Consider the following 15,020-nt stretch of genomic DNA (forward strand, 5'->3'; position numbering starts at 1 on the left):
AGAGGTCTTTTCCATCACCTCCTACCTCGTCCTTTTATAACTAGAGATGCCAGGGATTGAACCTGGGACCTTCTGATTGCCAGGCAGATGCTCTACAACTGAGCCACCCCCCCCCTTTGAGGCAAGGTCCCTTCATCAGATACGAAAGAGAAGGGATGCTGTTGCATACAGGCGGTGGCGCAAAATCTCCATGCCTACCTCTTTGAATCATGCCAAAATTTAGGAAGGGTTTTCCTGGCAGAGTGATGGGATTCACCTGGTGATCTCTCCAGGATATTTCTAGAAGAAGAAGAAGAAGAAGATGACATCGGATTTATGTCCCGCCCTCCACTCTGAATCTCAGTCTCAGAGCAGCTCACACAATCTCCTTTATAGGAGAAGTTATAGGAGATTGTAAGCCACTCTGAGTCAGAGAGAAGGGCGGGGTATAAATCTGCAATTCTTCTTCTTCATCTTCCTCCCCCACAACAGACACCTGTGGGGCTGAGAGGACTCTCACAGCGGCTGCCCTTTCAAGGACAACCTCTGCTTTGTTGGATTTATGACCCAAGGCCATTTCAGCAGGTGTAAGTGGAGGAGTGGGGGAATCAAACCCGGTTCTCCCAGATAAGAGTCCGCACACTTAACCACTACACCAAACTGCCCATCTCAGGCTGTTGGCGAAGGCACAGAAGCGGTGCCAGGGGTCAAAAGGTAACAACTCCACCTAGAACATTTCAGTTTCTTTCTCTGAGCAGAGGACTTCTTGGAGGCTACAGAAGGGCAGGGCAGGAAACAGAGGCAGGGCCGTCCTCCAGAGACTGTGGCTTATTAGTCAGGGAAAATTTGTGTGTATGTCTGTGTTGGCTGGAGGAATTAAGTGGGCGGGTGCTTCAATCTTTCCCTCCATAGGGCTGTCACTCCATCCCACCCTCTGCCAAGGTTTCTGCGCTCAGAAGTTTCTTACAGCAAGGAAGTGCAGCGACGGTGGAAGATTTAGGAATAAGGGTTGTGCGCGGGGGAGGGGAGGGAATTAAGATGGACACCAAATATGATAGAGGTTTACAAGATTATGCATGGGATAGAGAAGGGAGAGAAAGAAGTCCTTTTCTCCCTTTCTCACAATACAAGAACTCGTGGGCACTCAATGAAATTGCTGAGCAGTTGGGTTAGAACGGATAAAAGGAAGCACTTCTTCACCCAAATGGTGATTAACACATGGAGCTCACTGCCACAGGAGGTGGTGGCAGCTACAAGCATAGACAGCTGCAACAGGGGACTGGATAAACATATAGAGCAGAGGTCCACCAGTGGCTATTAGCCGCAGGGTATAGACAGTCTGGGACAAGTGATGCTCTGTATTCTTGGTGCTTGGGAGGGGCACAGTGGAAGGGCTTCTAGCCCCACTGGTAGACCTCCTGATGGCATCTGGGTTTTTTTGGCTACTGTGTAGCACAGAGTGTTGGACTGGATGGGCCATTGGCCTGATCCAACATGGCTTCTCTTATGTTCTTAAACAAAAGGCGGAATTTCCCACTCTTTGGGTGCTACGGGGGAAGGGGGATTTCTTTTTGTGTTAACTAGGGTTGTCAGCCTCAAGGTGGGACATGAAGATCTCCTGGAATTATAACTGCTTTCCAGTTTCCCTGGAGAAAAACGGCTACTGCAGAAGATAGACTCTATGTAATTATACCCCACGGAGGTCCCACCCCTCCATCCTCAGGTTCCACCCCCAAAAATCTCCAGGTATTTCCCAAGTGGGAGTTGGCTGCCTTAGATGAATACAGATGATCATTTTGCCAGATAGTTAACATCTTTTGGTATGCAGGTGTTCCATTGGCAAACTGGCAGTCTGGATCAGTGTTCCCTCTGAGTTAGTGTGAGCTAGCTCACAGTTTTTTAGCCTGTGGCTCAGGAAGAACGGCCCCAGAGCAAACTAATTATGTGGGTAGCTCACAACTTCAATGCCAGTAGCTCACAAAGCAGAATTTTTGCTTACAAAACTCCACAGCTTAGAGGGCGCACTGGTCTGGATAGGTATGAATGATCTTTTAAAATAGACATCTCTGGCTGTTGTGTGTGAATATCCTCGTTTCGTTTTGGCAGGATGACAAAGATGATGAAGCAAGCGGGGCAGGGAGAAGAATGGATTCACATCTTAGGGTATCTTGGTCACCCCTATAGCCTTGTACACCACTTTTGCCCACCGATGAGGGGATTTCACCACTCTGATTAGGTGCAGGAATTGGATGAAATCCTCTCTGTCCTAGGGTTGCCAGACTCCAGGTGAGGCCTGGAGATCTCCCAGAATTTCAGATATTCTCCAGACTACAGGGGTCACTTCCCCTGGAGAAAATGGCTGCTTTGGAGGGCGGGCTCTGTGGCATGATACCTTGCTGAGGCCCCTCCCCTCCCCAAACCCCGCCCTCCCCAGACTCCACACCCATGTCTCCAGGAAATTCCTAACCCGGAATTGGCAATTTTATTCTGGAACAGCTTGGCCGTTTGCATCATTTTGGCAAAAGTTTGGAGACGAGGTTGCCAGCCTGGAGATCTCCAGCTTTTCCAACTGATCTCCAGCTGGCAGAGATCAGCTCCCCTGGAGAAAATGGCTGCTTTGAAGGGTGGACTCTGTGGCATAGCACCATGTTGAGGCTCCTCCCCTCCCCGTCCCAAACCCCACCCTCTCCCAGCTCCACCTCTAACATCTCCAGGTATTTTCCAACACAGACCTGGCGACCCTATTTGGAGAACCGCACCACAACATATGGTGGCAAAGTGTTCATTTGCATGGCTAGGGTTGCCCAATTCGAGAAATATCTGGGGACTTTGGGGGTGGAGCCAGGAGACACTGGGGGTGGAGCCAGGAGCAAGGTTGTGACAGGCATAGTTGAACTCCAAAGGGAGTTCTGCCCACCACATTCAAAAGGACGGCACAACTTTTAAATGCCTTCCCTCCATTGAAAATAACGGAGGATGGGGTGCCTTCTTTTGGGGCTCATCAAATTGGACCCCCTGGTTCAATCTTTTTTGAAACTTGGAGGATATTTTGAGGAGAGGCACTGGATGATATGCTGAAAATCTGGTGCCTCTACCTAAACAAACAGCACCCCCCCCCCCACAGAGTCCCAGATACTTGTGGATCAGTTCTCCATTATACCCTATGGGAATTGGTCTCCATAGGGAATAATGGCGTGCCCAGCAGATATTTCCCTCCCCCCACCTTCTGATGACGCTGAAGCAGGGGGAGGGCCTCCAAACCGGGGGATCCCCTGGCCCCACCTGGGGATTGGCAACCCTACTTGTGGCCACTCAGGTGACCAGTTTGGCAACTTTTTCTGTATTACTCTTGGTAAAAAGTCATATTCACCCAAAGCAAGAAGGGAGCCATGGGGACCTGTTTTGCTCATGTTCCCCCTGTCCAAATCTGCTAGGGCTCCATCTCCCTTATGGGAGTGTGACTCATTAGGGCTATGCAAATCAGAGAGCAGCAGCTGGCGATGAAGCTCTTGGGGGGGAAAGAAAGCTGCTTTTTGGAGAATGGCAATTGAAATCCCTCCCCCCCATCCTTCACCTGGGCTGGCCCAGGGGGTCCTTCTTGGGGCAGAACCAGAAGAAGCAAAGTCCTTCCTTTTTCCAGTGAGAAAGGAGAGAACTGGGCATTGGTGGTGGGAGTCATAGAAACCTGCTTGCTAAAGCTTTCCGTGGAGGGGGGGTGGGCAGGGAGGAAGGGTTTTGCCTACATCACTTTCATATTATGTAGGCTCAGTCATGCCTGGGTAGCTCAGTTCGTGTGCTTGTTAATATTAGTAACCTTGCTTGCTCACACTTGTGCAGATATGGCTTGTTAATATTAGTAACCTTGCTTGCTTTACTGATTGAATGGGGGTGGGGTCAAAGAGACCCCAAAGTAAAGGCATAGGGAGAAGGAGGATAAGAAGAAGAAGAGGAGGAGGAGAGTGAATTTATACCCTGCTCTTCACTACCCAAAGGAGCCTCATAGCAGCTTACAATCTCCTTTCCCTTCCCTTCCCTTCCCTTCCCCACAACAGATGCCTTGTGAGGTAGGTGGGGCTGAGAGAGCTCTCCCAGAACAGGCGGGGTGAGGTGGGGGGGACACATGCCACAACATGACACCAACTCCGGTGAAAAATAGAACGTGACACCAGCTGCGATGAAAAATGATCAGTACTTGGTGAAATATTTTCCTTTGGCAGAACAGGAACAGAACTGAAACAAAATAATAACAATAATCCCCATTTGCCCTGAAAATTGCTAGTTGACCTTCGTGGACTACTAGTCTCTTTCAGTCAGCCTAACCTACTTCAAAGGGTTGTTGTGAGGAGGAAATAAAGGAGAGGAGGGAGTCATATGTATGCCCCCCTAAGCTTCTTTGTTTATTTTATTTATTTACTTCATCTACACCCCACCTTTCCCTCCCAGTGGGTACCCAAAACAGCTCACAGCATTCTTCCGTCCTCCAGTTTACCCACAAAACAATCCTGCAAGGTAGGTTAGACTGAGAGCATGTGACTGGCCCAAGGTCACCCAACGAGCTTCCATGGCAGAGCGAGGATTTGACCCTGGTTCTTCCAGATCCTAGGCCAGCACTCTGAACACCACACCACCAGCAGCTCCTTGGAGAACGGGCAGAGTAGAAATGTACCGAATACAACTTTTAAACGGTGCAGAAAATATAAGAATATATATATATATATATATATATATATATATATATATATATATATAGAGAGAGAGAGAGAGAGAGAGAGAGAGAGAGAGAGAGAGAGAGAGAGAGAGAGAGAGAGAGAGAGAGAGAGAGGATGGGAAGCAAAGATATATCGACTTCCCCTTTGCTTTCCCAGGTCACTTTGACCTAGGTTTGTCAGCCTCCCCTCCCAGCCACTTGCGGGGTGGCAGAGTTGTCAGATCCAGGTTGAGAAACTCCTGGAGATTTGGGGATAGCTCCTGGGGAGGACAGAGACCGCAGTGGGTTACAGTGGCACAGAGTCCACCCTTCAAAGCATCCATTTTCTCCAGGGGAAATGAGTTCTGTAGTGTGGAGCTATAATTCCTGGGGATCCCCAGGTCCGACCTGGAGTCTGGCATCCATAATTTGACCTCACTTTTCAGGCTGGAGCTTTTAGGAATCTGCTGTCCCACCTTCCACCTAACCCTCACTATATAGATTACTGCAGAATGATTGTCGGTCAATTGGAATGAAAGAATAAAATATCTCTGGGCGGGGGCAGGGGGGGGAGACATACAGTAGTTGTGAATTTGGAGGTTGGATGTTGAGTTTCTGGAAAGAATGTTTTCACAGGCCGCAATGACTGGTGACCACCAGTGTCCCCTCTAAGCTGAGTTAGTGCGAGCTAGCTCACAGATTTTTAGCCTCCAGCTCACACATTTTTGCCTTAGCTCAGGAAGGATGACCCCGGAGCACACTAATTTATGCAGTCGCTCACAACTTTAACGCTAGTAGTTCACAAAATAGAATTTTTGCTCACAGGACTTCACAGCGCAGAGGGAACATTGGTGACCACCATTCTGCGTCCTTTTTTTTTTACTTTCCCCCGTAGGATGTGGCTTGGCTATTTTTCAGCACCAGTTTCTGGGACTCAGATTCAGGAGCAGTCTGTTTTCTGAGAGCCAGAGCAGCTGCCTTGGTGTGGAGCCAAACACTGTTTGATGTCTGCAGGTGCTTTTCACCCAAGATTACTGGAGGGGCAGGGGGTGGGTAGCAGGGGTCATTTTGTAGAAAAGGTGGTATCAGAGCTCATTAGCACAACTCGTTTGCATAACTCCTTTGCATATAAGCCAGTCTGGTGGAGTGGTTAAGTGCACGGACTCTTATCTGGGAGAACTGGGTTTGATTCCCCCCTCCTCCACTTGCAGCTGCTGGAATGGCCTTGGGTCAGGCATAGCTGTCGCAGAGGTTGTCCTTGAAAGGGCAGACGCTTATCTGGGAGAACCAGGTTTGATTCCTCCACTTGCAGCTGCTGGAATGGCCTTGGGTCGGCCATAGCTCTGGCAGAGGTTGTCCTTGAAAGGGCAGACTCTTATATGGGAGAACCGGGTTTGATTCCCCCACTTGCACCTGCTGGAATGGCCTTGGGTTAGCCATAGCTCTGGCAGAGGTTGTCCTCGAAAGGGCAGACTCTTATCTGGAAGAACCGGGTTTGATTCCCCCCCTCCTCCACTTGCAGCTGCTGGAATGGCCTTGGGTCAGCCATAGCTATCACAGGAGTTGTTTTTGAAAGGGCAGCTGCTCTGAGAGCCCTCTCAGCCCCACCCACCTCACAGGGTGTCTGTTGTGGGAGGAGAAGATACAGGAGATTGTAAGCCACTCTGAGTCTCTGATTCAGAGAGAAGGGCGGGGTATAAATCTGCAGTCGTCTTCTTATTCATATGCCACACACCCCTGACATCACCGGAAGGCGTACTCAATTACATCAGCTCAGCATCTACCTTAAAATGCTTCTTGAATTAGAATTGTCATAAGAAAACCTTACACTCGTCATACTTTTTCAGTTACTTTCTCCTGTGTGGTCACAGTAGCATGATCAGGATTTCCATCGGTCTGCTTTATATGTTTTGGTTATTTTCTCATTTTTTGTGGGGAGAAATATTAGAAAGTTTGTCAAATCTTAGAGTTCAGCAAAACTCTCACTGGTGAGTTGAACAATGGCGCCAGAAGCAAGAAATTGGTACGGGGGGGGGGGGTAAGAAAGAATAAGAACAATACAATTTAGAGGTTCTGGAGCTCTGCTCCTGTGAGCTCCTGCCCAAAATGAGACCTGCCCCTAGGGTTGCCAAGTCCAATTCAAGAAATATCTGGGGACTTTGTGGGTGGAGCCAGGAGACTTTGGGATGGAGCCAGGAGCAAGGGTGTGACAAGCATAACTGAACTCCAAAGGGAGTTCTGGCCATCACATTTAAAGCAATCACACACCTTTTTAACGCCTTCCTTCCATAGGAAATAATGAAGGATAGGGGCATCTTCTTTTGGGGCTCATAGAATTGGACTCCCTGGTTCAATCTTTTTGAAACTTGGGGGGTATTTTGGGGAGAGGCACTGAATGCTATGGTGAAAATTTGGTGCCTCTACCTAAAAAAACACACACACCCCAGAGCCCCAGATACCTGCAAATGAATTCTCCATTATTTCCTATGGGAATAAGTCTTCATAGGGAATAATGGAGTTCCCAGTAGCCATTTCTCTCCCCTCCGCCTGCTTTCTGATGATCCTGAAGCGGGGGGGGGGGCCCTCCAATCCGGGGGATCCCCTGCCCCCACCTGGGGATTGGCAACCGTACCTGCCCCTGTGGCACCTGGAACTGTCTGCTGACCCATAGACTGGGTGCCTTTTTTTGGCTGCCTTCTCCGCTGCCACAGTTGTTGATGGGGTCTCTGTTAGGTGTGTTGATCTGTCAAGGCATGGAAGGTCTTGAAGCTAGGGCCTGAAATTGGTATTTACCAAGATCTTCATTCCTTCCGCCCCCTCCCTCTCCCTCTCCCTCCCCCAGGTTCCAGTTTGGGGAAGCCTGGTGGCTATGGTGGTATAGGGCTCCATTTCCTAGGTTTCACTTTCTGGTTTGAACGACTAGGGGAAAAGCTGAGCCTGCCCCAGATGCACTGGGCCTTTCCAGACTACTCCCCCCCATCCCAAAAACTCCGGTTTTCTTAGTTCTAAAGTTATTCTATCCTAGTTCTAGTACAGGGGTGGCCAAACTGCGGCTCGGGAGCAACATGGGGCTCTTTCACACATAGTGTGCAGCTCCTGCAGGTCGAGGAGGCACTTAATGCAGGTTTACTCAAAAGTAAGCGTGCTTAGCATTGGGACCTCAGGGAGCTTCTGAGTCATGAGGTAGGTGATCATTTCCGTTGTGTATGAAGCAGGGAAGGAGGGGGAAATAGGCAGGCTTGTAAGCTCTTCTCCATCACCTCAGATGTCACCCAGAGACCTAGAGTGGGGAAAGAGCGTGCAAGAGCCAAGGGAGCCACTGGAAGGGTTCCCCCTTAGATTCATGGCTCTTTAAGGGCTGTATTTACTAACCTTGGTGTCAAGGTAAAGAGAGCTGCTTAATGATGCAAATAGTGGTCAGTGATTTATATGGTAAATGTGTGTTTCCTTCTCCTTGCAGGTGCCAAAATATAATCCCCTAACCTTTCCCTATACTGGTTTTATGGGGACTGTTATTCCCAGCTTTTTTTTAAAGACTCCTTCTAGCATGGTCATGTTGTAAAGTACGTATATATGTTCTTTATCTTTCTGTGAAAAGGAAATATGAAGAGGGTTTTTTTTTTTAAAAAAGGTGTGTGTGTAGTATTTATTCAGGTCTTGCAGCTCTGAAATATCTGTTTATTCTGTGTGGCTCTTACATTAAGCAAGTTTGGCCATCTCTGTTCTGGTATTGGTGCTTCAAAGTCCTGTGTACTTGGGGTGGTGGAGGGAAATTATTTATTAATTAATTTAAATCATTCATTAGCCGCCTTTTTCCCCTATGGAGCTCAAAGTGTAGATTGTGTGTGTGTAAAGTGCTGTAAAGTCACTTCCGACTTATGGTCACCCTATGAATTATTGACCTCCAAAGCGTCCTATCGTTAACAGCCTTGCTCAGGTTTTGTAGACTGAGGGCCACAGGTTCCTTGATGGGGTCAAGCCATCTCATGGTGGGTCTTTCTTTTTTCCTGCTGCCTTCCACTTTTCCTAGCATTATTGTCTTTTCCACTGAGTCTTGTCTTCTCATAAAGGGACCAAAGTACAATAGTTTAGTCATTTTAGCATCTAGGGAGAGTCCCGGCTTGATTTGTTCTAGAACCTACTGATTTGTCAGCCAGATCAGCCGAATCGATCCTGGCGACCAATGGGGTGACAGCTGTCTCACAGCCGTCTGCTTTAATCAAATGCAGTCCAAAATAAAACCATCTTCAGCTGCCTTGTGAAGAAGGAGAGTGAGCAGGCCAGGTGCTCCTCCCTGGAACAGTTTTTCCATAATTGTGGGGTGGCCACCAAAAAGACCCTGTCTTGTGTGCTCACCAGACCAGCTTCTTTGATTGATGGGACAGTCAAGAGGGCCTCTCCCTGGGACATGAATTAACAATAACTTAACAATGTTGAAAGACTATAAGGGAAGTATACGATCGCTGCCCTGCCCCTCTTCTTCTCACATATCTCTGCATGCGCCCAGTACAGAACTGAGAAGTGTACAGCCTTCTAATACAATAACAGGAGGAAGTGCGAATGTTACAAGCTTGATGCAGGGAAAGGGTGGAGTAACTTGGTTGACGTTGTAACTGGCATTAGCCAATAGCTGCTTTGCTTTGCTTTGCTTGTGGACCTTGGGAAGCCACCAGACCGTATGTGATAATCCAAACAGCATGAGACATGGAGGGGGAAAAGATCTGCACTTTTATTGTGCCGAACACTCGCAGTTTATGGTGGAAGGGCTGTGACTCAGTAGCAGAGCACCTGCTTGGCATGCAGAAGGTCCCAGGTTCAATCCCCAGCATCTCCAGTTAAAAGGGCCAGGCAGGAGGTGATGGGAAAGACCGCAAAAATTATTCCAGTATAATATAAGTGCTCTCTTGAGGAAATATATTTGAACTATGTTTAGCAATTTTTCATGTATTGCCAGGGAGGGCAAATAAGTGGTACAAAATTTCCCTGTTGCATAATTCTATCCAGACCTCTGTGTGTGTGTGTGTGTGTGTGTGTGTGTGTGTGAGAGAGAGAGAGAGAGACTTGCTAGGTGATGTCAAAGCTCCTTCGAACTCTATATTCTGTTTCCAGCTGTGCCCTGCCAGATGCTGACAAGGAGGGCTGGAAGACCAGCGCTCTTCTCTGTTGTTTCTTCCCAGCAAGTGTTATTCCAAGATGTCCTATTCCTGGACTTGGAGTTTCTATTTAGCAATCAAAACTGACATCTGTTGCCCTAACAACTGGTTCACACAACTTCTTGGGAAACATAGCATCAGCCAGGAAACAAAAGAAAACCTCTCCATCCTAGAGGCTCTTCCCTTTGGCCACTTCTACAGACGGGTCCAGAGTGGTGTATTTTGAAGAAAATTTGTCTCAGAATGGCCACCTGACTGGCTCTAGACAGAGCAGCATGACTGAGGAGAGGGGGGGGCGAGGATTATTTTGGAATCTGGGACCGTGGCTATTGTGAAATTTAACACTTGGTGGCATATGATTGTTTAGGTAAAAGTTATATAAGTATTAAAAGTATATTGCGTTGTGTCATGGTCCCATTGGTCTCTCTCACCCATTCAGTTTAAGGTAGTTGTCATTGAAATTCTCCTGAAATAGGATCGGTAGAGAAGCCATAGACTTTCCTGCCAGTGGATGGAGGGAAGCTGAACCAGGATCTTAGGTTCCAAGAAGGGTTTAAATTCTCACCCCTTCCCCCGCTTTTCTCTCTCTCTCTTAGAAATAAGAATGTCTAAGCCCCTGGAGCTGGAGAAGGCGCGACTGGACCTGCAAGAGGAGCACACAGGTAGCAATGCCTAGCAGGGAGGGAATGAAGACTTAAAGTTATTATTCACAGGCAATACTCCCTCTAAGCCAGGGGTGGCCAAACTGTGGCTCAGGAGCCACATGTGGCTCTTTCACACATATTGTGTGGCTCTTGAAGCCCCCATCACCCTGTCAGCTGACTTGGAGAAGGCATTTCTCTCTTTAAATCACTTCTCCAAGCCACACCAGCTGGCAGCTTGGAGAAGGCATTTAAAGTTGCTTTCTTTCTACCGCTCCCTTCCCATCTCATTTCCTTCCTTCCTTCCTTCCTTCCTTCCTTCCTTCCTTCCTTCCTTCCTTCCTTCCTTCCTTCCTTCCTTCCTTCCTTCCTTCCTTCCTTCCTTCCTTCCTTCCTTCCTTCCTTCCTTCCTTCCCTCCCTCCCTCCCTCCCTCCTCAAACATCTGATGTTCGTGTCTTGCAGCTCTCAGAAATGTTTATTCTATGTTGCTTTTATGTTAAGCACGTTTGGCCATCCCTGCTCTAAGCTGTGGAGCCTTGTGAGCTACTGGTATAAAAGTTGCAAGCTACTGCATACGTTAGTTTGCACTGGGGCCATTTTTCCTGAGCTAAGACAAAAATGTGAGAGCAGGAGGCTAAGAAACTGTGAGCTAGCTCACCCTAACTCAGCTTAGAGGGAACACTGTTCACAGGTTAACCAGCATGGCCTGGTCCCCAGCCTTTGTGAGCTGATGGGTGCATTTGTAGTTCTGACATGGCATGGTGGGCATAGCAATAGGGTTGCCAGGTCTTACCTGGCTGCCGGCAGGGGAATTTTTTTCATGCGTGCATAGCGATGACATCACCTGGAAGTGATGTCATCATGCTGGGATGCTGCACGGGGGATTCTGTAGCTTTTGGGTAGAAACTCTATGGCACCATAGAGTTTTTTACCCAAATTGTAGAGAGTCCCTGTGAGGCGCACCTGGCACAATGACGTCACTGCTAGGTGATGTCATCACATTGGGCACATCGGGTGACAATGGAGTTCTTTAGGGGCAGCCCACCCCCCGCTGGCCATCTCCATGTCGGTGGGTGGGAAGTCCTGAAATTGGGGGAAACCCCACCAGGAGCAGGTGAATGGGAACTGTACACAGCAACACAATGGCTGCCGCCCGCAACATGACTGCCGCAGGTGGTCGAGCCAGCCACACAATGATCGCTGCAGCTTAACTTCAGAAATACAGTGTTGTTCAGAAGTACAGTGTTGTGTACAGAAATCCTTGTGTTGTGGTGGCAGGTGCTGCCAAAGCATTGTTTTGAAAAATCAGCACAACCAATCAGAAGCCTCAGTGGACAAAAGCCCTACCTGGCCCCACCCACTTCCTAAAAACATTTGACCCTCGGAGGTGATGGATAGGTGCGTGCACATGGATTCATGTTGCGAGAATCTCTCTAGAAGGGGAAGTGTTATCTTCATTCTTGCTTCATCTCCCCTCCTAGTTTGCCAGTATGCTTTTTTTCCTCCCATAGAACTCAGTGAAATATAGCAGGATATTTCCCATACAGTTAACCTGCCTCTCTCCTTAGAGTCCTAGTATAGACCGTGGTCACGAGGTGTGAATTCTCTCAACAAATCTCCTAAGACTTATCAAATAACAACAATAATTATAGAGGCTTAATGCCAAGATACATTTACTTCAAGGCGGATTAATAAAGCTGTGTAGGCATTTAACGCATTAAGCTTATTCTTACAAGCTCACAATTTACGAAGGAACATTTAAACACAAATCATATAGAAAACCAAGTCACTTCAAGAGTCCACCCAAAAGGGTTGCTATAATATAGCAGTGTTGACATGTGGACCTCTCTGTGGAGGAACAAAGTTGTTATTGTGTAACTCTCAAAAGAACGATATTGCAGCGTAGTGAAGACTCGAAGACGAGTGAGAAGTATAATTGATAACACGTTTCCCAGATAGAATTTACGTTTCGATGCCAACTTCCTCTGATCAAAAATACTTCAGTAATCTGGAACTAAAATATATATATATATATATATATATATATATATATATATATATATACATACATATATACATATACATATATGAAGAGAAAAACAAATATTACAAAACGCACCCGAGAAAATTTGGCCACTGTGTGACACAGAGTGTTGGACTGGATGGGCCATTGGCCTGATCCAACATGGCTTCTCTTATGTTCTTAAAAAACAGCTTTCCCAATGCTCAATAAGAATATACACACAGTTAGTCAATTACAAAAAAGCCTGTTCCATAGTTCCTGCGATAACTTTTTTGAGTGGTCAGAGGGGACTTTTTCTCCCTTTTTTAAGTCAGTGTGCACTCCATGGGAGTTATGGAGAAACAAGCACACTCCTTCATTTGCAGAGCCCCGCCTTTTGAGCCATTCTGTTGGGCACACTAGTATAGGACAAAGAGATAAAATTTAGGAATTGCGTTTTAGGTTAAAAAAAAAAATCTCCTTGCATTCTGCAATTTATAAAAGAGGGTTTAGAACCATTCAGTTAAAAGAAAAAGAAATGTGCAATTCAGAGAACCTGCTGTATTTCAACAAAAAATGAAAGCAGTAACATTAACAGTCACAAACATATAAACCCACCTCTCCAGGCGGATTTCCATTAGGAGGAAAGAAAATATCAACTGAGAATGGGCTCATTTTGTAGCAGGAGCTCCTCTGCATATTAGGCCACACCCCGCTGATGTAGCCAATCCTCCTGGAGTTTACAGTAGGTTCTGTAATAAGAGTCCTGTAATCTCTTGGAGGATTGGCTGCATCAGCGGGGTGTGGCCTAATATGCAGAGGAGCTCCTGATACAAAATAAGCCCCGCAGATACAAAACACATTGGTTCCATAAGGCTAGAACAACGGTGCCATCTTAACACTGCTTTCTTAGGAATAAGCTCTGCTGAGTCGACCTGCTTTGGAGTACGTCGCACGCCATGTAAAATGGCAGCCAACGAGAGAGAATGGACTCTAAATATATCTTAATTGTAGAGACCAGACTTTGATTTTTTAAAAATTGCATTAAATCCCAGATATGCTTTGAATTTTGCTTGCGTTATCAGTGCTCCCATCTCCTTCAGGCATTCTTGCTTCAAAGTACTCGTCTGCGCCGTCCGACGTTTTGGCGCTTACTAAGCTCTCTGCTTTGATTAAACGTAGTGGCAGATTTCCCGAAGCTTCACAGAAGCATCATCGTTAATGAACTAAAGCATGTAGATGCTTTGATCTAGGTATTTAACAGAGTGCTCGCTTCTTAACACAACCGCGGCAGCCTGGCTCTGAATACTGAGTTGTATTGAGGCAGGCCTGTAGCTATGGAGGGGGGGGGGCTGGGAGGGGCCAGGCCATTCCATGTAAACCCCCCTTCACTCTGTAGGACCCCTTCATTCCCAGGCTATTTCTCCCCCCACAAAACCACCCCTCCGGCCCTGATCAGCGTCCATTTATGTTTTTCCGGCGGCAGCACCTGCCTGCTTTTGCTGGCTCCGGGGGAAGGCCGTGACGTGTCTCACAGTGCTGCAAGTGGGCGGAGAGAGTGAGTGGGACTGAGCCGACAGCAGCAGCAGCTGTTGCTCCTGCTGCCACCAGGCTCACCTCCAGCACTGGCCGCCAGGGGGAGCTTGGCCCAGCCCTCCCGCCAGGCCCCTTCCATTCTCCCCCAGCCCACCTGCCTGCTACACCCCTGCACGCCCTGGGGCCTGCAGACGCTTGTTGGGGACCCCGGGAGGAGAGCATGCGCTGACTTTTGCAACAGAGAGAGAGAGCAGGGGAGAGAGAGGAGGCAGCGATAGAGAAAGAGAGAGCAGGGGAGAGAGAGAGAGCTGGGGACGGGCAGTTGGCCGCTGGAAGAAGCAGCCAAGCCCCACAGCCCCATCAACCAAAACTTTATCCCCTGGGCCCCCCACCCACCCCAAAATGTCTGACTACAGGGCTGTATTGACGTCAAGTAAGCTATGGCCCAGGTTACCCCAATATTGGATGGCCCAGGTTACCCCAATATTGTCTGATCTCAGAAGCTAAGCAGGGTTGGCCCTGGTTAGAACTCGGATGGGAGACCACCAAGCAAGTCCAGGGTTGCTATGCGGAGGCAGGCAATGGCAAACCAACTCTGTCTATCTCTGACCTGACTTAGATGGCCCAGGCTAGCCCAGTCTTGTTGGATCTCAGTAGCTAAGTAGGGTTGGCCCAGGTTAAACCTTGGATGGGAGACCACCAAGGAAGCCCATGGTTGCTATGCAGAGGCAGGCAATGGCAAACCACCTCTGTCCATCTCTGCTGTTACTTAGATGGCCCAGGCTAGCCCAATCTTGTGGAATCTCAGAAGCTAAGCAGGGATGGCCCCGGTTAAACCTTGGATGGGAGACCACCCAGGAAGCCCAGGGTTGCTATGCAGAGGCAGGCAATGGCAAACCACCTCTGTCCATCTCTGCCCTGACTTAGATGACCCAGGCTAGCCCAGTCTTATGGAATCTCAGAAGCTAAGCAGGGATACCTCAGGTTAAATCTTGGATGGGAGACCATCGAGGAAGCTCAG

The 15,020-nt window shown here is 48.1% G+C and overlaps 1 protein-coding gene across 4 annotated transcripts in view; it reads left to right on the forward strand.

Annotated features, from left to right (window-relative positions):
• POU2F2 (POU class 2 homeobox 2) overlaps window positions 1-15,020 on the forward strand; it is a 179,081-nt gene that overhangs the window by 127,502 nt on the left and 36,559 nt on the right. For all 4 annotated transcript variants that reach the window (XM_060258671.1, XM_060258673.1, XM_060258674.1 and 1 more), the window contains one exon: window positions 10,416-10,481. In XM_060258671.1, the coding sequence (XP_060114654.1) occupies window positions 10,416-10,481 (66 nt within the window). The remainder of the gene's footprint in view (window positions 1-10,415; window positions 10,482-15,020) is intronic.

This window comes from Heteronotia binoei, chromosome 17 (assembly GCF_032191835.1).
Source record: "Heteronotia binoei isolate CCM8104 ecotype False Entrance Well chromosome 17, APGP_CSIRO_Hbin_v1, whole genome shotgun sequence".
Lineage (NCBI taxonomy): Eukaryota > Metazoa > Chordata > Lepidosauria > Squamata > Gekkonidae > Heteronotia > Heteronotia binoei.